The 23,378-nt window shown below is 57.3% G+C and overlaps 2 protein-coding genes across 5 annotated transcripts; both read right to left on the bottom strand.

Moving 5' to 3' along the window:
- Positions 1-850: 850 nt before the first annotated feature.
- On the bottom strand, positions 851-6,038 carry MARS1 (methionyl-tRNA synthetase 1). 3 transcript variants are annotated; one of them, XM_040581254.1, is made up of 14 exons: positions 5,911-6,038; positions 5,730-5,820; positions 5,574-5,652; positions 3,402-3,536; positions 3,207-3,282; positions 2,942-3,114; positions 2,742-2,866; positions 2,515-2,631; positions 2,184-2,387; positions 1,857-2,058; positions 1,676-1,750; positions 1,400-1,570; positions 1,201-1,296; positions 851-1,102 (listed from the first exon to the last, which is right to left on the bottom strand). In XM_040581254.1, the coding sequence occupies exons 1-14, from the start codon at positions 6,011-6,013 to the stop codon at positions 860-862; spliced, it is 1,890 nt and encodes a 629-aa protein (XP_040437188.1). In that variant the 5' UTR covers positions 6,014-6,038; the 3' UTR covers positions 851-859. The 3 variants fall into 3 exon arrangements, with proteins under 3 accessions (XP_040437188.1, XP_040437189.1, XP_040437187.1); XM_040581255.1 differs by having other exon boundaries at positions 2,742-2,854; XM_040581253.1 differs by having other exon boundaries at positions 2,742-3,114.
- A 3,445-nt stretch (positions 6,039-9,483) lies between these two features.
- On the bottom strand, positions 9,484-22,313 carry RACGAP1 (Rac GTPase activating protein 1). Of its 2 annotated transcripts, none has more exons than XM_040581257.1 (17): positions 22,248-22,313; positions 18,178-18,331; positions 16,889-17,091; positions 16,464-16,600; positions 16,208-16,277; positions 15,939-15,992; positions 15,120-15,197; positions 14,848-14,959; positions 14,523-14,653; positions 14,103-14,267; positions 13,357-13,452; positions 12,974-13,172; positions 12,181-12,286; positions 11,322-11,454; positions 11,067-11,193; positions 10,079-10,187; positions 9,484-9,833 (listed from the first exon to the last, which is right to left on the bottom strand). In XM_040581257.1, exons 2-17 carry the CDS (start codon positions 18,254-18,256, stop codon positions 9,758-9,760), a joined length of 1,875 nt encoding a protein of 624 aa, XP_040437191.1. In that variant the 5' UTR covers positions 18,257-18,331; positions 22,248-22,313; the 3' UTR covers positions 9,484-9,757. The 2 variants fall into 2 exon arrangements, with proteins under 2 accessions (XP_040437191.1, XP_040437190.1); XM_040581256.1 differs by lacking the exon at positions 22,248-22,313 and adding an exon at positions 21,294-21,458.
- Between the last annotated feature and the right edge of the window lie 1,065 nt (positions 22,314-23,378).

Here is a 23,378-nt window from a genome sequence, read left to right as displayed (position 1 = left end):
ACCACCACCCCCCAACAGCACAGGGAGATGCTATCGATGCACTCCGAGGCTTCCAAACGCAGATTTCAGGATGGACAGGATGTTCCCAGGACTGAGGGGAAGCAGGGAGACACCCCCCACCCCCCCGAGCATGGATGCAGCCCCCTCCCAGGCAGGGACCACCACCCCCACCCCCCAACAGCACAGGGAGATGCTATCGACGCACTCCGAGGCTTCCAAACGCAGATTTCAGGATGGACGGGATGTTCCCAGGACTGAGGGGGAAGCAGGGAGACACCCCCCACCCCCCCGGAGCACGGATGCAGCCCCCTCCCAGGCAGGGACCACCACTCCCACCCCCCAACAGCACAGGGAGATGCTATCGACGCACTCCGAGGCTTCCAAACGCAGATTTCAGGATGGATGGGATGTTCCCAGGACTGAGGGGAAGCAGGGAGACACCCCCCACCCCCCCCACCCCCCGAGCATGGATGCAGCCCCCTCCCAGGCAGGGACCACCACCCCCCAACAGCACAGGGAGATGCTATCGATGCACTCCGAGGCTTCCAAACGCAGATTTCAGGATGGACAGGATGTTCCCAGGACTGAGGGGAAGCAGGGAGACACCCCCCCACCCCCCCGAGCATGGATGCAGCCCCCTCCCAGGCAGGGACCACCACCCCCACCCCCCAACAGCACAGGGAGATGCTATCGACGCACTCCGAGGCTTCCAAACGCAGATTTCAGGATGGACGGGATGTTCCCAGGACCGAGGGGAAGCGGGGAAGCAGGGAAACACCCCACCCCCACTGAGCATGGATGCAGCCCCCTCCCAGGCAGGGACCACCACCCCCACCCCCCCCAACAGCACAGGGAGATGCTATCGACGCACTCCGAGGCTTCCAAACGCAGATTTCAGGATGGACGGGATGTTCCCAGGACTGAGGGGAAGCAGGGAGACACCCCCCACCCTCCACTCCCCATTCCCTGCTGCCCCCCTGGTACCTGTAGCGATGAGGTGGTTCACCAGGGTGTAGTTGTCTTCGGCGCCCAGGAGCGAGCAGGGGAAGATGACGCTGTGGAAGGGGACGTTGTCCTTGGCCATGAAGTTGTAAAGCTCCACCTGACACGCAGTGGGGAGAGGCGGGGGGGGACACGGGGACACACATGGGTGGACCCTGGCGTCCAGCTCTGTCCCTGCCTCCTCCCCGCGGCTCCTACCTGCTGCGGGTTCTTCCACCACTTCTCCCACTGATCCGTGTAGTTGGCCGTAATCGACAAGTAGCCGATGGGAGCATCAAACCAGACGTAAAAAACCTGGGGGGGGTGGGGGTGGGGGGAGGGAGAAAGCGACAGGTGAGCGAGGGACACCCGGGGGGGGTGGGTGGGCAAAGGTGGGGGGGGGGCAGGTGGGACCCACCTTGTCATGGAAGCCATCAAGGGGCACGGGGGTCCCCCACTTGAGGTCACGGGTGATGCAGCGGGGTTTGAGGCCATCCCGGATCCAGGAGCGAGTGATGTAGCGAGCGTTGGCCGTCCAGTCCCCCGTGGCCCAGGACTGCTCCAGCCAGGGCTCCAGCCGCCCCTCCAGCTGCAGGGGGCGGGGGGGAACACACGTGTGTGTGTGTGGGGGGGTGTCAGTGGTACCAGGGGGGTCCCCCCATCCCCTCCCCACTCCCCCAGGGATGAAGTTCACCTTGGGCAGGTCCAGGAAGAGGTGCTGGGTGGGTTTCACCACGGGGACGCCCCTGCAGAGCTTGCACTGCGGGTTCTGTCAGGAGGAAAAACGTGGGTTGGAGGGAGCACAGGACGAGGCTGGGAGTCCTGGGCAGAGCAGGAGGGGGAACGGGGAGGTCCCCAAAGGGATTTTATCCCACCTTCAGCTCCACAGCATTGATGAGTTTGCCACATTTATCACATTGGTCCCCTCGTGCCTCCTCGTAGCTGCAGAAGGGGCAGGTGCCCTCCACGAAGCGGTCGGCCAGGAACCGCTGGCAGCCCTCACACCGCAGCTGCTCCACCGTGTCCTCCAGCAGGAAACCGCGGGCCAGCAGGCGCTGGAAGATGTCCTGGGCAATCCTGGGATGCGAGAGGAAAAGGAAGGGGGGAGGGGGCAGCCCCCATCAGCCAGGAGCGCTGGGGTTCCAACACCTCCCCAGCGGGGGTCCCTCCCTGGGAGCCCCCCGGGGAGCGCAGCCGCTCACCTGGTCTGGTGCGGCGTGGTGGTGCGGCCGAAGTAGTCGAAGGAGATGTCAAACCAGCGGTAGATGTCGGCGTGGATGGCGTTGTACTTGTCGCAGATCTCCTGGGGCGTCAGCCCCTCTTCCGCCGCCTTGGTCTCGGTGGCCGTGCCGTACTCATCCGTGCCGCACACGTACAGCGTGTTCCAGTTCCGCAGGCGGCAGTACCTGCAGGCAGGGGGTGGTGACACCCCTGCGGGTGTTGGGGGCACAAGATACCCCCCATTGCCCCCCCCCCCCCCCCAACATAACAATCCCCCCAGCCCCAGGGAGCTTGCCCGCAGCCAGCTGTCACCTGGCAAAGGTGTCGGCGCTGAGGACGCAGCCGATGATGTTGCCGAGGTGCGGCACGTTGTTCACGTAGGGCAGCGCGCTGGTGATCAGGACGTTCCTCCTGCCCTCCACCGGCAGCCTGGCGCGGACGGGGGCGGTCAGGGAAGGTGCGCGGAGCGACGGAGGCACCCCACACCCCAAAAGAAGGTGGGACGAGGCCTGGAGCCCCGGTGTCATTTCGGGACTCACACAGGTTGCTGAGGCTGCCAGGGTTGGGGCAGCGCCGCGGTGCCGCGGGCCCAAGCGTCTGCAGCAGCGGTGATCTCCTCCTCCGTCAGAGCACGCTCGGCACCTTCTTCCTCCTGCGGGGAAGGCTGCTCCCAGTGAGGGGCCGCGTGCTGGGTGCCACCAGCCCCACCAGGACTCGTGCTTGGGCTGGGGGTCTGCACCTCGGGCTCGTTGCTGGTGGCTCTCTCCATGGCCAGGCGGGGCGGAGGCTGCTTCTGCAGGTAGGACTTGAACTCCAGCAGCGCCTCGGGCATCAGAACGGAGCTGGCGGCTTTCTTGCAGGCCTCGGAAAGCGTCATGCTCTGGAACCAGGTCCTCAGCGCCCGCAGCTCACCTTGGGGAGGACAGAGAGAGAGAGCGACAGGGTGCTCAGAGCGGCAGGAACGCGAGGCGCGCTCCCCCGCCGCACCCCGGCGTCGCTCTTACTTGGCAGGCTGGCCTCATCCTGCAGGACAGGGAACAAGGTGCCCCACACCACCACGTCCGCCACTGACCTGGTGGCCTGGGCCAGAAAAACGGGGTCAGGGCCACCAGGTGCCAGCCCCGGCGTGGGGCAGGTGGCATCGGGCGCAGCCCCCCCCTGGGGAGAAGGGGCTGCCCCCTCCCCACGCACCCACTCACCCCGGCGAGGTAGGCAGAGCCTCTCCTGGACAGGTTCTGCTCCAGGTGAGCCAGCGGCTTCCCCAGGGCCTCCACCGCCTCCGCTCCCTTCTTGCCCTGCACCAGCTGAGCGTACAAGGCCGCCGAGGCTGCCGGCTGCAAGCGACACGCAGGGCTCAGGCAGGGCAGCGTGCACGGCGGCACACCACGTACGTCGCTCTGCTTCAGCTTTCTAACTGTGTTCCTTATAAACTCTGCTCCGGCTTCGTAATCTTACTTCTTTTATATATCTATACACACTGGTTTAGCTCTGTAATCATATTTAAAATATATATTCCAGTTTAATTTTGCAGCTGTATTCCTTACTGGTTTAGCTCTGTAATCATATTTAAAATATATATTCCAGTTTAATTTTGCAGCTGTATTCCTTACAGATACCCTGGCCGAGCTTTGTAACTATATTCCTTACAGACACTCCTGTTCAGCTTTGTAACTATAGTTCTTATCTACGTTCTGGTTTAGCTCCGTAATTATACCCATTACATATATTCTGATTTAGCTTTGTAATTGTATTTCTTGCATATATATTCCTGTTCGGCTTTGCAGCTGTATTCCTTATTTATATTCTAACTTTACCTTTTGAACCGTGTTCCTTATACGTGTTCTATTTTAACTTTTGAACCGTATTCCTTATACGTATCCTGGTTTAGCTTTCCAGCCGTATTCCTTATATATTTCCTTATATATGTTCCCATTTAGCTTTGTAGCCGTATTCCTTACATCTATCCTGATTTAGCTTTGTAATTATATTTCTTATGTATATCCCGGTCTAGCTTTGCAGCTGTATCCCTCACGTTCCCGTTCAGCTTTGCAGCCCTATTCCTTATTTATATCCCAGTTTTTACACCCTGCAGCTGTTATCTCTCGCATCTCCTCCAGTTTAGCTCTGGAACTGTTGTTTGGCTCGGTGTAACGACCACGGTGGGACGGCTACCGGCCACGGCGTATCGAGAGCTGCCGGCACTCCCCATTCCCGAAGGATGGCTCCGTAGGGGACGGACGAGACAAGCCCGGTCCCTCCTCGGACTCTCAAGGAGCCAAATTAACGCGGCAGCGACTGCTCAGCTCTACCCACAGGCTCGGCCGCAGTCCCAGCACCCTGGGGAGGCTCGGAGGTGGCTGCGGCGCAGGCGCGGTGCTGAGCGAACACAGCACCGCCCGCGGCGCCAGCAGGTGCCGTTTTCCCGAGAAATGTAACGTGTCATCGGAAGCGCGGGCTGTGGGATTGTGGTGGAACCAGCCTGCGGCACGCGCGTTGGGCGAGCGACCCCCGTGCGTGCAGTGCTGCCCTAACCCACCCTGCCCCAAGGAGTTTTCTTATTCCTGATTTTAGGAGTTGGGGGGGAAGCCACCCTGCCCTGAGAAGTTTTCTTGTTCCCAGTTTCAGTGGTGGGGGACTGGGAAGCTACCTTGCTCCAAGTTTTCTTATTCCCGATTTCAGGGCGAGGGGCAGAAACCCATCCTGCCCTAAAGAATTTCCTTATTCCCGATTCCGGTGGCAGGGGGGGCAGAAACCCACCCTGTCCCAAGGAGTCATCTTGTTCCCAGTTTGAGTGGTGGGGGACTGGGAAGCCACCTTGCCCCAAGTCTTCTTACTCCTGATTTCAGAGGAGGGAGCAGGGAAAAACCACCCTGCCCCAAGGAGTTTCGTTAACCCTGATTTGGGGGCGGGGGGAGGACACGGACAGAAGCCACCCTGCCCCAAGGAATGTTCTTATTCCCAATTTTGGGGGCAGGAAGCCACCTTGCCCCAAGGAGTTGGAGTTTTCTTATTCCCGATTTCAAGGCTGGGGGGACACAGCCAGGACAGACAAGGGGCCACCACATCCCAGTCCCGATTTCGGAGGGGGGGAAGCCACCCTGCCCCAAGGAGTTTCATTAATCCTGATTTTGGGGGGAAGACGACACAGACAGAAGCCACCCTGCCCCAGTTCTCCCATTCCCAATTTCAGTGCTGGGGCAGGGGAGTGGGAAGCCACCCTGCCCCAAGGAGTTTTCTTACTCCAAATTCCGGGGTGTGGGGGGGATGACAGCACAGACGGGACAGACGAGAAGCCACCCTGCCCCGAGGAATTTCGTTAATCCCAATTTCGGGGGGGGGGGGGAGGCCACCCTGCCCCTCGGGGCACCCACCTGCAGCTCGGTGGCCTCCCACTCCAGCCACTGGTTGGTGAGGTCGGTGGGCTCCTCGCCGCAGGCCAAGAAGAAAAACCTGGGGGGGGGGGTATGAGGGGGGAGGTGGGCGGGAGCCGGAGCTGGGGAGTCGCCCCCCCCGCCCCCGGTACTCACTGGCAGATGGCGTTGGGGGAGAAGAGGACGGTGCCGGTGTCCAGCTCCAGGGCGGGCACCCAGGGGGGGGCCAGCGGGGCCAGGGGCTGCCCTGAGGGAGGGGACAGGCCTGTCAGGCCCGGCCGCGGGGGAACGGCCGAGCCTGGAGGTCGCTACCGCGAGGGAAGGGGGGGCCGCTCACCTGCGGGGCCGCCCCAGACGAGCCGCACCGGAGCGGCGGCGGCCCCGGCAGCCGCCAGCACCTTCAGGGCAGCGGGGCCGCCCGCCGCCACCCGCAGCCGCATGGCTGCCGCGCGGGGCACGTCGGGAAGGGGGCGCGACCCTCCCCAACTCTCGCGAGAAATGCCCCGCGCCGTCTCCCGGCCAAACCTCGCGAGAGCTGCCCCGCCCCGCCGCCCCGCCAACTCTCGCGAGAGCTGCCGCGCGCCGTCGCCATGGTGAGGCGGGAGCCGGTCGGCCGGGGTTGCCATAGCGACCGAGCGGGACCGCCGCAGCCCGCAGCATCCTCCGCTCCCGCCGCGCGGCGCGCGGCCGTGACGTCACGTGTGCCCGCAGTGCCCCCAGTGTCCCCAGTGCCCTGTACCCCAGGCACGGGCACCTGGGCACCAGCACATGGGCCCGCCGCTGCGGGACTGCCGTGGGGCAGTGCCAGGGTTGGGGGGGGGATCCCATGGCCATGGGGCACAGCCTGGCCATGGGGCACAACGTGGCCATGGGGCAGAGCCTGGCTGTGGGACAGAGTGTGGCCATGGGGCACAACGTAGCCATGGGGCATGACATGGCCACGATGTGGCCATGAGGCAGAGCCTGGCCATGGGGCACGACGTGGCCATGGGGCACAGCCTGGCCATGGGGCAAAACTTGGCCATGGGGCACGACGTGGCCATGGGGCACAGCCTGGCCATGAGGCAGAGCCTGGCCATGGGGCACGACCTGGCCATGGGGCAAAACTTGGCCATGGGGCAAAACTTGGCCATGGGGCATGACATGGCCATGGGGCAGAGCGTGGCCATGGGGCATGACGTGGCCATGGGGCAGAGCCTGGCCATGGGTCACGATGTGGCCATGGGGCAGAGCCTGGCCATGGGTCACGATGTGGCCATGGGGCACAGCCTGGCCATGGGTCACGACGTGGCCACGTGGCCCAGCAGCCCCCTGTCCCTGCAGCTGCCCATGGGGCTCAGCCCCATCCTGTCCCTGCAGCCCGTGGTCCCGCTCCCGTGTGGGGCTGTGGCGGCCGTGGGCCACGTTGGCGCTGAGCCCCGCGGCCCCCAGGCGCGGCGTGGCGGGCGATGCTGGCGCGGCGCTGGTGGCTGCAGGGGCGGCAGTGGCAGCGGGGCCAGGCGCCCGCGATGCTTCGCGCCCTCCACGCCTCCGGGTACCGCGCCGAGGACGGGCGGCACGTGGCCGTGGCCGAGGGCGAGCGAGGCCACCAAGGACTGGTGGCAAGTGACCCGGGCCAGCGAGCCCTGCTGGGCTCGGCCCTTCTGCGTCCCGGCCACCTGCGCGGCGGAGCTGGACGCCGGCGAGGCTGGGAGATGGAGCGGGGGACCCCTCGGCCAGCCGGGGGGTGGGGGTGAGTGGGGCAGGGGGCAACAGGGCTGCGGCTGTGGGGAGGGGGGCACAGGGCTGGGGCGGGGGCACAAGGGGGAGGGGCAGAGGGCTGGGGCATGGGGCTGGGGGCACGGGGCTGGGGAGGGGGTGTGGGGCTGGGGGCATGGGGCTGGGGAGGGGGGCACAGGGGGGAGGGGCAGAGGGCTGGGGCATGGGGCTGGGGGCACGGGGCTGGGGAGGGGGTGTGGGGCTGGGGGCATGGGGCTGGGGAGGAGGGCACAGGGGGGAGGGGCAGAGGGCTGGGTTGGGGGACACGGGGCTGGGGGCAACAGGGCTGTGGTTATGGGGCTGGGGAGCGGGTCACAGGGGGGAGGGGCAGAGGGCTGGGGTGGGGGCAAGGGGCTGAGGGCACGGGGACCGCCCACCCAGTGCCACCCCGGAGAATATCAGACACACCCCCCCCCCCCAAATGACAGACCCCCAGCTCTGCCAGATCAGGTTATACCAGGGCTGCGGGTCTCCCCCATGGGGTGGTCCAAAGGTGCCCTCCCCCCAGACCCCAGGGTGACCATCCCCTTGGTCGTCCCAGTGCCCCCCAGTTCCCATCCCAGTGTGCCCCCAGGTACCCTCTGCACCCTTCCGGTGCCCTCCTCGCGTCTCCAGACCCCGCACACCAGTTGCACCAGTGCTCCCAGTTCCCTGGCAGCAGTGTCCGCTGGATCTGTCTTTGGTGCAAGGCAGGGGGGGGGGGGGGCTGGAGGGTGGGTGGGTGGGGGGGGGTCTGGGCATTCTGGGGGCTCCAGGCAAGAAGAGGCAGAGGGCCCTGGGGGGGGGGGGGTCCCAAGCAGCACCCAGCCCTGATCCAGAGGTCAGGGTCTAGGAGGGACCCACTGATGCCTGGGGGGGGACGACCCCTGGCACTGGAGGGCTCCCCTGCCCCCCTCCCAGCTCGCGGGGGCTCCCAGCCACCCCCTCCTTAAAGAGGGTGGGTGCTGCCAGCAGGGCTGGGCCTGGGGCAGTTAAAACCGAGTTGGGGGGGGGGGGGTCATGCTGGAGTGGCCCCCAGTCCCACATGTCCCCCAGGGTGGGGCGCCCAGGAAGGGGCAAGGAGCCGCTTTGGGGGGCGGGGGGGTGGTGTGAGGTGGCGATTCTGGGAGGGACGGGGCCAGAAGATGGGCTCGGGGGGTTAGGGGGGGGGGCAGGGACCCACCTGGTAGCACTGGGACCCCAGCCCCCCCGAGGAAGGGGGGCAGCAGCCCCCCACCGCCAGTGACACATGGGAGACCCAAAGTGTTCTCCTTCCCCCTCCGGCCCCTGAGCGCAGCCCCCTGCACCCATCCTGCACCCCAAAGATGGTCCCAGGTCCATTAATCCTCAGGGCAGGTGCTACTCGGAGCATCCCAGCGTTACAACCTCTTGTAAGATACACGCAGGGGCGATACAGTGACATTTACTTCCCCGCGCAGACGCCAGAGCTCAATAAAAACTTGATCAAGTCACTTTTATAAACTTCCCTACGGCTTCCCGCAGCGCTGGGCGCAGACCCCGGGTGGGGACCCCCACCCAAGGGTGGGCACCGGTAAGTCGCCCGCCCCAGTAAGAAAAAGAGAAATAAGAAAGTCTCCCTCCCCAGTAAGAAAGTCAGTCACCCGCCCCAGTAAGAAAGAAAGGTGCCTGCCCCAGTAAGAAAGTCAAGTCAGTCGCTCGCCCCAGTAAGAAAGAGTCGTCCTCCCCAGTAAGACAGTCAGTCAGTCAGGCGCCCTCCCCAGTAAGAAAGAAAGAGAAAGAGGCACCATCCCCAGTAAGAAAGAAAGAGAGGTGCCCGTCCCAGTAAGAAAGCTGGTCAGTCGCCCTCCCCAGTATGAGCAGCACCAGTAACCCCAGCCCGCCCAGGCAGCCACTGGGTTTGCGTCCCGCGTCCTTAACCAAAAATTTCCCGTAAAAGCCACCCTGTTTTTACAGGAAACTCTTTCCTCCAACAATTGATTAATTAATTAATTAATTAGCGCATCTTTTCCCCATCAGACCAAGGCCACGCGGGGGAAGCGACCTACGGAGCTTAAAAATAATAAAGAAAATAAAATAAACCCCAAGGCGACCGCCACAGCCTCGGACTCCTCGTCTGCTCTGCACTGGGAAGCGATAGGGAGTTCCTCCAGTGTATTTTTTTATTATTATTTTAAACAAATTTTGTTAGTTATTTTCTTAGATTTTTTTATTATTATTAATAATACTTTAGACGAATGGTGCTAGTTGCTTTCTTCACCAATACTAAAATCAATGCAGTGTTAAAAGAATAAAATAAAAAAACAAAAAACATTGCACAATCAAATCCCATTAAAAGTCTGGGTGAAGCTGAAAGTTAAAAAAAAAATAAAAATAATAAAATAAAATTTTCTACATAAGCTGCCCGGGGCGGGGGGTGGAGGACTCTGGGTAGTTATGGGGGTGCAAACGCGCCGGTGCCTCCCGCTTCACTTCAGCAGAGGAGAAGCAAAGAAGTTCCCCGGATGCCCGAGCTGGGTTGTCGGTTTGCTTTTGCTCCCAAATCTGAGAAAAACAGGAAAAATAGAAAAATTTGGGATATCGAGCTCTAACACCCCCCTTTTCCCAAGGATCACCACCCCACCCCACCCCCCGTGTTCCGCTCCCCGCCATAAGGTGATGCTCTAAGATCGCGCAGCTGCTGCTGGAGAGCCCCCATAGTAAACCCAGGGCGGGGGTTGGGGGGGTCCCCAAAAATCTATTTTTAGTCCTTGGCCACCCAAAGCACCCCAGCACCCGCCGTCACCGACCTGGGGGTGCTTTTGGTGAAGGTAGAGCGGACCCGCTGGGATAAGGAGTTGGAGGACGGAGTCTTGGAGAGCTGCTGCTCCGGCGTGGTGAGTGGACCCAGCATGCTGACTGTTAAAAAAATATAAAAAAATCAAAATATTAAGGGAAAAAGGCAGCAAAAAGGGGGGGAGGGTTGTGCGTAAAAAGCAAGCAGCAGCAAAAGGGGGGGGGTGGGCAAAAAGAAGCAGCAGCAAAAGGGGGAAAAGCGCGCGGGGCAGCGAGCGCGGCGAGGAGCTGTGGTTTTCGCCGCCCGGGAAGGGGCAGCACATCCCGCGGCAGCTGCCTTCGAAAATTTTATTTATTTAATAAAATTCACATCTGGCATCTCCCGGCACGGGGGTTTTGCCGGGTCTCCCTCGACGAGGCGCGTGGGAACGGCAGCTCCGAGGCAACCGAGCCCCCCCCCCCGCCCTGGGTTTAGACCACTGACCCTCCCCCCAGGGCTCAAGCCACCGAGCCCCCCTGGATTTAAGTGACTGAGCCCCCCACCCTGGGCTCAAGCAACACCCCCGACCTGGGGCTCAAGCGACCGAGCCCCCCAGGTTTAAGTGACTGAGCCCCCCCCCCCCCCCACGACTGAGTCCTCCACCCCCCCAGGATCAAGTGACCGAGCCCCCCTGGATTTAAGAGACAGATGCCCAGACTTAGGCGACCAAGCCCCCCACTCAGGCTCAAGCAACCGAGCCCCCCGCCTGGATTTAAGTGTCTGAGCCCCCCCCCCCCCAGGTTTCAGCGACTGAGCCCCCCTGGATTTATGTGACCGAGCCCCCAGCCCCCTGCCCCCAGGCTCAGGCAACCGAGCCCCCCCACCCCGGGTTTTGGCAACCGAGATGCCCGGACTCAGGCGACCGAGCCCCCCCACGCCGGGTTTTGGTGACCAAGCCCCCCCAGCTCAAGCATCGCTACGTCTCCAGCTGCCCCCAGCGGCGGGCAGGACCCCCGGGTTACCTTTACAATCCGGCGTCCGTGGGCTGGCGCCGCTCTCCATCACTTGTGCTGGCTCCATGTTTTCCTGCTCCCCCATGCCCAGCTGGCTCCAGTATTCCACGGGGAGCAGGAGCAGCCGCTCCACCACCTACGGGGACACAGGAGGGGGGGGGGAACACGGGGGGACACGCTGATGTTGGACCCGCATCGCCCCGAGCTCCCTCCTGGGGATTTTGCCCGGTGGGATGCGACACCGAGCGGGTCCCACCCACCCACCCTGGGCTGGCGCTTGGTGTCCTGCAGCAGCGTCACCGGGTCGGGATCGGGCACCGCGTGGGCGACGATGGTGGGGCCGAAGACTTTGGCCAAGTTGGTGACGTCCATTTTAGTAGCCGGGCTCTGAGCCACCCTATATTTTTTAAAAAAATTAAATATATGTATAAAAATACTAAAAAATATATAAAATGTACAATATAGAAAATATATAAAATGCACCAAATTTATGTATATTTTAATGTGTATAGATATAATATATAAAAATATATAAACATATATAACAAAAATATACATAAATATATAAAAATATATAAATATAACAAAAGTATGTATGAAATATTTTTATACCTATAAGAAAAAATAAAATATATAGAAATACATATTTTAAATATATTAAAAAATATATAAAATATATATATAAAAAAATAAAATAAGGTGGCTGTTTCTCGTCCCTGGTCATGCAACCTCCCCCCCCATCCCCCCCCCCGCCCCGTGCTCCAGCCTCCGAACAAACAGGTTTTTTTTCCAGAACAAACACTTGATGCTCACAACCGGTAACATCAGTTAATTAGACAAGGCACCGGTGGCAACATCCCCCTTTCCAGCATCCCCAGCGCCCCTCCAGGGCCCCCATCCCCCCCCCCTTTTCCCCAGCATCCCCCCTTCCCCCCCACTTTTCCCCAGAGCCCCCATTGCCCCATCCCCTTTGTCCCCAGTGGCCCCCCCCATCCCCCCGTCCCTTTCCCCCCATCCTCGTCCCTTTCCCCCCCGCCCCACTTTCCCAATGCCCCCTGCCTCATCCCTTGCCCCCTGCCCCCCCCCCCCCCTTTCCCAGCGCCCCCCACCCCCCGGGAGGTACCTCTGGAGGTGGATCATGAGGAACGCCAGCGTGTCCCTGTTGGCCTGAGGAAGCTCCCCAACCACTTGGTACATGGCAGCCACGCTGTTGTCCTCATCCAGGATTTCTGGAGGGGGGAACAAAAATAAAATAAAATAAAATAGTATTTAAACCTTATTAGAAAACGATCCCAGAGGCACAGCTGGGACATCGCCCAGGGAGAAAGGAGGATGCCAGGAATGTCACACCCCACCGCAGTGATGGGGGGTCCTGCTGGAGCACTAGGGCTTGTTGCCTTTTCCAGAGGGGAGATGCTCCTCGAGGGGGGAGGGGACATGCTCCTACTAGAGGGAGGACACAGGGATGACGACACTCCCTGAGGGAAGGGGGGGGACAGACACACAGGCTCCCCAGGGGAGGAGGGGGGGCAGACTGGGCATGCTCCCTTGTGGAGAGGTGGGGGGACACGCTCCCCCCAGGAAGAGAGGGGGACATGGAGACAGGGGGGAGATGCTCGCCCCAGGGAGGGGGGAGGGAGGGGGACACAGAGATGGGGGGACACGCTCCCCCGGGGGAGAAGACATGATGGGGACACACTCCCCTGGGGAGGGAGGGGGGGGCGACGGGGACACGATGGACATGCTCCCCCAGGGAGGGGGGACACACACACGCTCCCCCAGGGAGGGCGAGAGGTTCCCAGAGGGAGGGGGGGATGCTCTGAGCCCAGGTCTGCTGGTCCCCCCCAGCAGCTCAAGCTGCGCCCCCCAGCCAGCCTGGGGAAGGGGCTGGGGGTATCCCCCCCCCCAAGTTTTACCCGCAGCTTCCATAAAAGCCTTGTTCAGGCGGAAGGTGAGGAGCGGCTCCCTCAGGCTGCGCAGAAAGTCCTTGAGGAGGCTGCAGACGGCGTGGATGTCGTCCACTTTGCTGAGCAGGGGGATGCTCCTGCTCCTGAGAAACTTCTCCTTCAGCTCCCGCACCGTCTTCTCGCAGCCGGAGACCCGGTAAAGACCCGTCTGCTCAGGGTGGGGGAGGGGCAGAACATTAATGACACGTATAAAACTCATTTTTTATTCCCACCTTCCCCTCACCCGCCGAGTGGCACTGGATGCCCCAATGAGATATTTGGGGGATTTATTTCTTGCCCCAACGCCATGACCCGTTCCATCAGCGGCGTTGCGCGCCCCGTTTTCTTCTTACCTCGTGCAGCCCTCGCCGCTCGATCTCGTTAACGCAGTGCACTAGGATGTGAGGGATCATCGGAGGTGTGGAAGGGACAAAATCCAGCAAGGTCCCCTAAAAAGCAGAAAAAAAAAATATTTAAATAAACTCATTCATCAAGATATGGAAAAAACTCAAAAATTCACAGCAAGAGGGAAGCATTAAAAAAATAAAAATAAAAATGATTGTTGTGTCTTCACCAGCCCAGAGAGCAAATCCCACCAGCACAGCGCAGGATTGCCCACCCAAAGGTGCCGCCTTCCCAGCTCAGCACCCCCTTAACGCTGCACCCCCCCACCCTGCGGATCGAACGTGACGTCAACGGGCTCGTTTTCATTTAACGATGCAGCTCTGAGCCGCAGGAGCTTTTCCACGGAAGGTTGGAAGCTCAGCAGCCTCGAACCAACTGACCATCAACCAGATCCACCTGTTGGACAGAGCCTCCAAATTCAAAATTAGAAGAAATTCATCCAGTTTGGTTCTTGGGCAGCCATGGCCCCAGAAAAAAAAAAAAACAACCTAATGGAAAACGTGTGTGAAACCCCCAGAGAAATGTGGCTTAGAAGAAATTCATCCGGTTTGGTTCTCGGGCAGCCACGGGCTCAAAAAAACCAACAAACAAACGATGGAAAACGTGTGAAACCCCCAGAAAAATGTGGGTTTTAAACTGGAAATATTTGCACCGGTGGCCGTACTGCCCCTCCATCAGTACTCCATCCACTCACCTCCCCGATGCGGACCGGGGTGCCGGTCAAGGTGGGGATGCAGGGGAGCGGGCAGCGGTCCCGGCACTCGGGGTGGGTGACCACGCGGCAGTCTCGGCATTTCAGTGATATTTTTCCAAATTTTACTCTCTTCCCACAGGGAACGCATGATTCTGGCTTGATAACCTAAGGATTCGGAGCGGTAGGAAGAGATTAGTGCACGTGGTAGCTCAGCTGGGTTAAGTCCTGATGACCGGGATAACGCATCCCGTGATCCGTGTGGGTCGTGGGGACAGTTAATATTGACAGAGACATCACGGCTGGTGATAATGTAATAGATGTATAAAATGATAGAGGCTCTGATCAATACTTGCCATCACACGTCTTTAAAAAAAAAAAAAAATGGAAGTTTTTCCAAGTTTTTCCTGCCTGCAGACCTACCGTCTTGGACACGAACTCATGCAGCCGCACGGCCCCGTTGCTCTGTGGGGTGCTGGAGCCATCGGGCTCCGATTTGGATTCCGGCTGCTTGCTGCCCACGCTCGTCTCGCTGTTCCAAGGTTGCAAAGGACCTAAAAGGCAGGAGAAGGAGCAGTGACCCAAGGGGATCATCCTCCTTTGCAACCTTTGCTTTCAAAGCAAACGCATCGGAAACTAGAGGCGGCTGCCTCGGTCCTCCAGGAAGGTGACCAGAATATTTTGGGATAGCGTCCGGCTGGCCAAGTAGCTGCTTCAGGTCTGGGATCGAGGGAGAGACGACACCTACCGCTCCTCCTGCGGCCTCTGTAAGGCACCGTGTGGATGGTAGAGATGGCCTCGATGGGGCCACCATCGTTGGGGACCATGAGGGTGGTTTTTGCTATTATGGATTCGTTTCCCTGTAAAGGAAAAAAAAAAAAAAAAATAAAAAAATATCGATGGTTTGTGGCCTCGGGACTGATGGGACGTGGGATTTTTCTACTTCACCCACCCAAGAAACAGGCAGGCAGCGTCGCCAACTGCTGTAAGCGCCCACAGACCCAGCCGAGACCCCCGTACCTGGTCCGCGGTGGAGCCGATCGATCGGGTTTTCTTCTGAGGACCTGGTGGCCCGTCAATGAACTGCCTGGAAGACCGCTGGAAAAAATACGGGATATTTCTGTCTGTGAAGCAGGTACGCTGGTAACTGGGTGAGATACCAGCTCGGGATAACTAGGAGGAGCAAACCAGTGCCTGCACACACCCTGGATGTGCTAGGTTCTTCCATGGTACCTATTTTTCACGGCCACCTTCAAGTTGCCATGAAGCATCTCTGCTCTTTCAAAGAATTTTCCTAGCCAGCTTTCTCATCCAATTCAGAAAAAAAAAAAAAAAAAGGGAAAAAACACCCCGAAACCACCAAACAAAACCACACACACACAAACACCATACAACAGAAGGGCAACTAAGCAAGCCCCAAACTCTTCCACCTCTGCTAGTGTCCTTTCCCACCTGTGCATGTGAACAGCAGACCAGAACAAGCACAAACTCCTTCACAGAGTATTAAAAAAAAATTAATTATTAGCATCCTCCATGATTTCCCTCGACCTGGTAACTGTTAGTACACTTCAAGTGCTTTGTTGCAAACTCTAAGTCATAACCAAACAAGATATGCGGAATTCTACTCCGGGCATTCTCCTTAGACAAATGCAATCAGAATTAATGTCCGATCTACGTTAATTCTGATCTGCAGCAGGTCTGAATCGCAGCAGCAGCACATCCACCTCCAGTTTGATCGCAATTAGTCGTTCTGACATCGTTATGGGCGGCTGGGAGATGACAGAGGGTGACACCGCGGCGGCTAAAGCCAACCACTTGATGGGGAAGGACGGAACGTACCCTTTTCGTTCTCTTTTTCAGCCTGACCGTTTTCACCAGGGAGGAATCCCAATCCTGTGGGAAATAACCCCGTTAGCTCCGTGTAAAAACACCCCGCATTCAATTTTTGCCAAGAGCACGCCAGCGAAATGCAAATCGGCTCTACCGGTGGAATACCGGAGTCATCTAAACACAAGGGATCTGGAGAGATTAATTAACCCACGCCCCAGAGGGGGGGGGGAAAAAAAATAAAAAAACACCCAAAACTTTAGAACTTGGAGTTACATTACCAGTGACTCATCCGTCTTGTCAAAGCTGATGTCTGACAGAATGGAGCCAGATTCATCTATGGTAGAGAGCCTAAAAAATGAAAAATTAGAAGAAACTCGTTCAAGTTTGCTTTTCAGTCGGTTCTCATCAACTCAGAAAGTGGGGAAAAAAACCCAACCAAACAAAAAACCAGTTGATCCGGGTGCAGTACGCATCGCGGAGGTGATTATTTGGATTATTTGAGACGTCGCTCCAACAAAATGCTGTTTTCCCCACCTTTTGTTGCCTGGAGCCTCCATGGATGCCTGTGGTCTGTTGAGAAAAGCCAGGGCAGACTTCTGCTCCTCGCTCAGCTGGATGCTCCCCGACGCATCGCACATGAGCAGCTCTCGGATCAGTTGTATCTGCCTCTCCTGTAAAGGCAGACAATGATCAGCAGCTGCCCAAAACAGTGTTTAATTACCCTGTGAATCAATCCCAGGCACAGATGTCAATAGAGCATCAAGGGCTGCAAAGCCCCACGCTCTCCAGTTGTCTTTTCCCAATTCCAAGGAGCTAAACCAGGAATTTTCCTCCCCAGGAAAAAAAAAAAAAAAAAAAGTCATCACAAGTGTCAGTCCTTATTTTCCATAGGGGAATGCAGTTTAATCACCTTGTCTCCACGCCCTAACGAGCAAAGCGGTGATAAAGGAATTACTCACCAGCTTTTCGCAATCCGTCTCGGCTTTCTGCCGGCGTTTGATCTCCACATCCACTTGGTTGCGAGCGTGTTTCAGCTTCACATCCAAAGCGCTGCGCTCGGCTTCGGTTTTCATGAGAAGATCTTTGCACCTGCCCAGCTCGTGCTCAGTTTTCTGCAGTTTTCGCCGATGCTCTTCAAAGTTCTTGGCTAACTCGATGAACTCTGGAGAGAAGATGGACACCTTGAGGTACCCAGGCGAGGGGACGCGGCACCCCTCCTTCCGCGGGCAGCGGGGAGCCGTGAACGTATCCCGCTCCCGGTGGAAATGGGGAGAAACCAGCCCTTCGGCAAACACATGGATGCTACAACGTTCACAAATTCCTGTGGGTTTTCCAGGCCAAGCCCTTTGTGTCAGCCGCCCCCCCCCCCCCCCCCCGATTCTACAACATGTGGGACCCCTGCCTGGATCAGCCGCCGCCCCCCCCCCCCCCCCCCCCCCAAATCCTACAACATGTGGGACCCTGCCTGTGTCAGCCGCCCCCCCCCCTCAAAATTCTACAACACGTGGGGACCCTGCCTGTGTCAGCCGCCCCCCCCAAAAAAAAAATTCTACAACACGTGGGACCCTGCCTGTGTCAGCCGCCCCCCCCCCCCAAAAAAAATTCTACAACACGTGGGACCCTGCCTGTGTCAGCCGCCCCCCCCAAAAAAAAATTCTACAACACGTGGGACCCTGCCTGTGTCAGCTGCCCCCCCCCCCCCAAATTCTACAACACGTGGGACCCTGCCTGTGTCAGCCACACACACCCCCCCAAAATTCTACAACACGTGGGACCCTGCCTGGATCAGCTGCCCCCCCCCCAAAATTCTACAACACGTGGGACCCTGCCTGGATCAGCCGTCCCCCCAAAAAGCCACAACATGAGATCCTGTGCACATCAGCCGTCCCCCCAAAAAGCTAAAACATGCAACCCTGTGCGGATCAGCCCCCCCCCCCCCCCCCCCAAAACCTAGACCCTGAGACCCTGTGCGGATCAGCCCCCCCCAAAAAAAGCCACAACACGAGCCCCCACGCAGATCAGCTCAGCTCACTACAAGCAGAATGTGACCCTGCCTGGAAATGCATCCTGTGACTTTATATTTCTCCAAAATGAGGAAAAAAAACCCCCAAACCAACCCTGCCATCACACCACCTGCCGCGGTCTAATTAGCCACGGCATCGTCAAAAGCTTCTTCATCAAGAGCTGATGTTCGTCTGCGCTTTGGATGCGTCCGAAGACGACGCCACCCGCTTGGAGCGGAACTTACGGCATTCGCTCCCCTCGCTCAGCACCTCCGCCTGGCGCACCAGCAGCTCCAACAGGCTCCGCATCGCCGGCTCCATCATCCCGCCGGGAACCGGGGCTCTGCGACCACCCCGGAGCCCCCCGGCCCACCTCCAGGCAGCGAGAGTCTTCCCAGCCTACGGAAAAGAGAATCCGCTTCAGAATTCTGGATTTTTCCAGAGTTTTAGTAGCTGCACAAGCAGAAGTACATTAAGGGTTGTGTTTTTTGGGGCGGGATCTGGCCATCTGAATTCTTCCACCAAGGATCCAGGGCTAAATAAACCACCCAACCTTTCCTTCCCAGCCCATGGGAAAAGAGAATCCGCTTTGGAATTCCGGATTTTCCACAATTTTAGAAGGTGCAGAAATAAAACTACATTAAAAGTTGTAGGTTTTGGGGATCTGGGCATCTGAATTCTTTCACCAAGAATCCAGGGCTGAATAAACCGCCCATCCCTTCCTTCCCAGCCTACAGAAAAGAGAATCCACTTCAGAATTCCAGATTTTCCAGAATTTTAGAAGCTGCAGAAAAAAAACTACATTAAAAGTTGTGGTTTTTGGGGATCTGGCCATCTAAATTCTTCTGCCAGTGATCCAGGGTTAAATAAACCACCCATCCCTTTCTTCCCAGCCCATGGGAAAAGAGAATCCACTTTGGAATTCCGGATTTTCCACAATTTTAGAAGCTGCAGAAATAAAACTACATTAAAAGTTGTGGTTTTTTGGGATCTGGCCATCTAAATTCTTTTGCCAATGATCCAGGGTTAAATAAACCACCCATCCCTTCCTTCCCAGCCTACAGAAAAGAGAATCCACTTCAGAATTCCAGATTTTCCAGAATTTTAGAAGCTGCAGAAAAAAAACTACATTAAAAGTTGTGGTTTTTGGGGATCTGGCCATCTAAATTCTTCTGCCAGTGATCCAGGGTTAAATAAACCACCCATCCCTTTCTTCCCAGCCCATGGGAAAAGAGAATCCACTTTGGAATTCCGGATTTTCCACAATTTTAGAAGCTGCATAAATAAAACTACATTAAAAGTTGTGGTTTTTTGGGATCTGGCCATCTAAATTCTTCTGCCAATGATCCAGGGTTAAATAAACCTCCCATCCCTTTCTTCCCAGCCTAAGGAAAAGAGAATCTGCTTTGGAATTCCTGATTTTCCAGATTTTTAGAAGCTGCAGAAATAAAACTACATTAAAAGTTGTGGTTTTTTGGGATCTGGCCATCTAAATTCTTCTGCCAATGATCCAGGGTTAAATAAACCTCCCATCCCTTTCTTCCCAGCCTAAGGAAAAGAGAATCCACTTTGGAATTCCGGATTTTCCACAATTTTAGAAGCTGCATAAATAAAACTACATTAAAAGTTGTGGTTTTTTGGGATCTGGCCATCTAAATTCTTTTGCCAATGATCCAGGGTTAAATAAACCACCCATCCCTTCCTTCCCAGCCTACAGAAAAGAGAATCCACTTCAGAATTCCAGATTTTCCAGAATTTTAGAAGCTGCAGAAAAAAAACTACATTAAAAGTTGTGGTTTTTGGGGATCTGGCCATCTAAATTCTTCTGCCAGTGATCCAGGGTTAAATAAACCACCCAACCCTTCCTTCCCAGCCCATGGGAAAGGAGAATCCACTTTGGAATTCTGGATTTTCCACAATTTTAGAAGCTGCAGAAATAAAACTACATTAAGAGTTGTGTTTTTTGGGGATCTGGCCATCTGAATTCTTCTGCCAATGATCCAGGGTTAAATAAACCACCCAACCCTTCCTTCCCAGCCTAAGGAAAAGAGAATCCGCTTTGGAATTCCGGATTTTCCACAATTTTAGAAGCTGCAGAAATAAAAATAAATTAAGAGTTTTGGGGTCTGGGCATCTGAATTCTTTCACCAAGGATCCAGGGCTAAACAAACCGCCCATCCCTTCCTTCCCAGCCTGAGGAAAAGAGAATCCATTTCAGAATTCCAGATTTTTTTTTCAGTTTTAGAAGCTGCACAAGCAAAAAATATGTTAAGAGTTGTGTTTTTTGGGGATCTGGGCATCCAAATTCTTCCACCAAGGAACCAGAGCTAAATAAACATCCCAGCCCTCCCTTCCCACCTCCAAACTGCGTCTTCCCAGCCTAAAGAAAAAGAGAATCCGCTTTGGAATTCCTGATTTTCCAGAATTTTAGAAGCTGCAGAAATAAAACTACATTAAAAGTTGTGGTTTTTTGGGATCCGGCCATCTAAACTCTTCCGCCAATGATCCAGGGTTAAATAAACCTCCCATCCCTTTCTTCCCAGCCTAAGGAAAAGAGAATCCGCTTTGGAATTCCGGATTTTCCACAATTTTAGAAGCTGCAGAAATAAAACTACATTAAGAGTTGTAGGTTTTGGGGATCTGGCCATCTAAATTCTTCTGCCAATGATCCAGGGTTAAATAAACCACCCATCCCTTTCTTCCCAGCCCATGGGAAAAGAGAATCCACTTTGGAATTCCGGATTTTCCACAATTTTAGAAGCTGCAGAAATAAAACTACATTAAAAGTTGTGTTTTTTGGGGATCTGGGCATCTAAATTCTTCTGCCAATGATCCAGGGTTAAATAAACCACTCATCCCTTTCTTCCCAGCCTAAGGAAAAGAGAATCCGCTTTGGAATTCCGGATTTTCCACAATTTTAGAAGCTGCAGAAATAAAAATAAATTAAGAGTTTTGGGTTTTGGGGTCTGGGCATCTGAATTCTTTCACCAAGGATCCAGGGCTAAACAAACCGCCCATCCCTTCCTTCCCAGCCTGAGGAAAAGAGAATCCACTGTGGATTTCCAATTTTTTTCCAGAGTTTTAGTAGCCGCAGAAATAAAACTTTGTTAAAGTTTTGGGGATCTGGGCATCCGAATTCTTCCCCAGGGGACGAAGATCCTCGCTTCTCCACAGCCGACGGGCAGCAGAGCCATGGAGAGAGGCAGCTCCAGGGCTCGGAATTCCGGGATGAAGATTCCCAAACCATCCTCCTCCTCCAGCCCGGGGGCTACTTAGGCCACCAAAAACCTCAAGGCCTCGGCAGATCAAACCCGAAGCAGCGATCGGGGGAAATTTGAAGAATTTGCTATTTAGAACTTACGGCACCGTCAGAATTCCGGCCCTCAGCACATTTTCCCTGGAAAATGCGTGGGAAAGTGTCCAGCCCCGCACCGCGGAAATTAATTTGTTAACGCGGGAGCAGGAGGGATGGTCTCGGCTAATTAAGCTGTCCCTCGACTAATTAACCCGCAGGTGCGGGAAGGGGCTGGGAGAGGCCGGGAGGGAGGATGAGGAGCCAGCGGAGCACTGTGGAGGCCTCTCCATGGAAGGTTCTGGAAGCGCTGGCTTCGCCGGGGCGGGGGCCATAGCCACATGGCGGCCTTGGGGCTGGGGGGGCTGTGAGGGGGGGCAGAGGCAAGGCCCCCCCACCTGCACCTCCTTGACTTAAGGGGGGGCACTGGGGATCCCCCGGCCCTTGGGCCCCCCCAGGCCACTTACTGGGGACCCCCGCGGGGCCCCTCCCAGGCAATTACCGGGGCCCTCCCGGGACCCCCTGGCCACTCACCGGGGAATCCCCCCCCGGGACCCCCCCTCCCGGCCACTCACCGGGGACCCCCCCCGCCTCCCGGCCACTCACCGGGGACCCCCATCCTCCTGGGGACTCACCGAGGACCCCCCCCCCCCCCGGGACCCCCCTCCCGGGGACTGCCCCCTCCCGGCCACTCACCGGGGGACACCCCCCCCCGGGCCCCCCCCCGGCCACTCATCGGAGAATCCCCTCTCCTAAACCCTCCCCCCCCCGCCCCGGGCACTCACCGGGAACCCCCCCCCTCCCGGCCACTCACCGGGGACTCAGCGGTGACCCCCCCCGGGACTCCCCTCCCGGCCACTCACCGGGGACACCCACCCCCCCCCGGGACCCCCCCTCCCGGCCACTCACCGGAGAATCCCCTCTCCTAAACCCTCCCCCCCCCGCCCCGGGCACTCACCGGGGACCCCCCCCAGGCACTCCGCTGGAGCCCCGGTTCCCTCCCCGGCCCCCTCCCGCACTTACCGGGGCCGCCGGCCCAGCTCCGGCTCCGGCTCCAACCGCCCAACCCAACCGCCCCGCACTTGGGTTTGAATCCCTGCTGCCAGCCAATCGCAGCGTGCTCCCCGCCCTCCCGGCCTCTCATTGGCTCTGTTCGCTCGGCGCCTGAAGCCAAGCCGCCACCATGTCCGTTGAGGGCGTGGCCTGTGCGTTCAACTCCCCGGCGCGCAGGCGGGCGCGGCGGCCCCTACAGCCGAGGGATGAAGCCGGCCGGGCGCCATCTTTACTGCTGGTCGCCGGCTCCGACCCACGTTGCTTAGCAACGGAGCCGGCCGGGGACGCCGGCAGGGCCTAGGCCTCCCGCTGCTCTGCGGGCCCGAGCGCGGCCACGGGCACCAGAAGGGCTGTTTTGGGGAGAAAAACCCTGTTCTTAGGCAAAACCCCGGCTGTGGTTTTAAGCTGAGCCATTGTCCCACGGCACGGGTGGGCCTGAGCCCCCTGGCAGCCGCTCTGCACAGCACCGCCAGGCCTGGATGCGGCCTGCAGCTGGTTCAGAGCGTGGATATTTCACCGGGAGCTTGTTTATCACATCTTGTCGCTTCAAAAATACAAAGCCTCGACTGATTTCTGCCACGGAAACGTCAGTCGGAATAACAGCCGGCAACCAAGCGGTGAAACGCCGTCCTGAGCCACGTAGGAGCCCTCCATTTGCAGACATTTAATATGCAAACCGACCAAACACAGAGCCAAAGCCGACGATGACGAGAAGGGAAATCGCATAATCATAAAATAACAATGCGTTTTAATCTTTTAGATCAGAAACAAAACAGCGGGTAATGGAAGAATAGATATTAGCAATTAGAAAGCGGAACTAAATGCTTAAAATTGCTAAGTGGGAAAGGGAGTTCGTAAAGCAGATTGCTCTCCAGCACCCAGCTGCTTTGTCAGAAGTACTTTATTTAGGTTATATAGTCTGCTTTAACTTAATTAATAATAATTAATTCATAATAGATTGTAAAAAGCCTCAAGGTCTTCTGAAAAGTAAACATTAACGAAGCTTCCTTGAGGAAGATAGTCAGAATTATCTGTTTTATAGGGGAACGGAGGCCTGGAAGAGACGCATCCTCCGAGTCCACGATGGAGCGAGAGGAAGGC

The sequence above is a fragment of the Falco naumanni genome, assembly GCF_017639655.2.
Source record: "Falco naumanni isolate bFalNau1 chromosome 20 unlocalized genomic scaffold, bFalNau1.pat SUPER_20_unloc_2, whole genome shotgun sequence".
In the NCBI taxonomy this organism is placed as follows: domain Eukaryota; kingdom Metazoa; phylum Chordata; class Aves; order Falconiformes; family Falconidae; genus Falco; species Falco naumanni.
This window is presented reverse-complemented; position numbering and strand designations above follow the sequence as displayed.

Bases quoted from the DNA above. Each gene is read 5' to 3' on its own strand.
- MARS1 (XM_040581253.1), bottom strand. From the start codon at position 6,013: ATGCGGCTGCGGGTGGCGGCGGGCGGCCCCGCTGCCCTGAAGGTGCTG. The intron at 3,115-3,206 runs GTAAGAGCGACG...GTCCTCCCCAAG, and splicing joins GGATGAGGCCAGCCTGCCAA to GTGAGCTGCGGGCGCTGAGG. The intron at 1,103-1,200 runs GTAGGAGCCGCG...ACTGCGTGTCAG, and splicing joins GGTGGAAGAACCCGCAGCAG to GTGGAGCTTTACAACTTCAT.
- RACGAP1 (XM_040581257.1), bottom strand. From the start codon at position 18,256: ATGATGGAGCCGGCGATGCGGAGCCTGTTGGAGCTGCTGGTGCGCCAG. The intron at 11,455-12,180 runs GTACCTCCCGGG...TAAAAAATATAG, and splicing joins CTCATGATCCACCTCCAGAG to GGTGGCTCAGAGCCCGGCTA. The intron at 11,194-11,321 runs GTGGGTGGGTGG...GTGTCCCCGTAG, and splicing joins ACACCAAGCGCCAGCCCAGG to GTGGTGGAGCGGCTGCTCCT.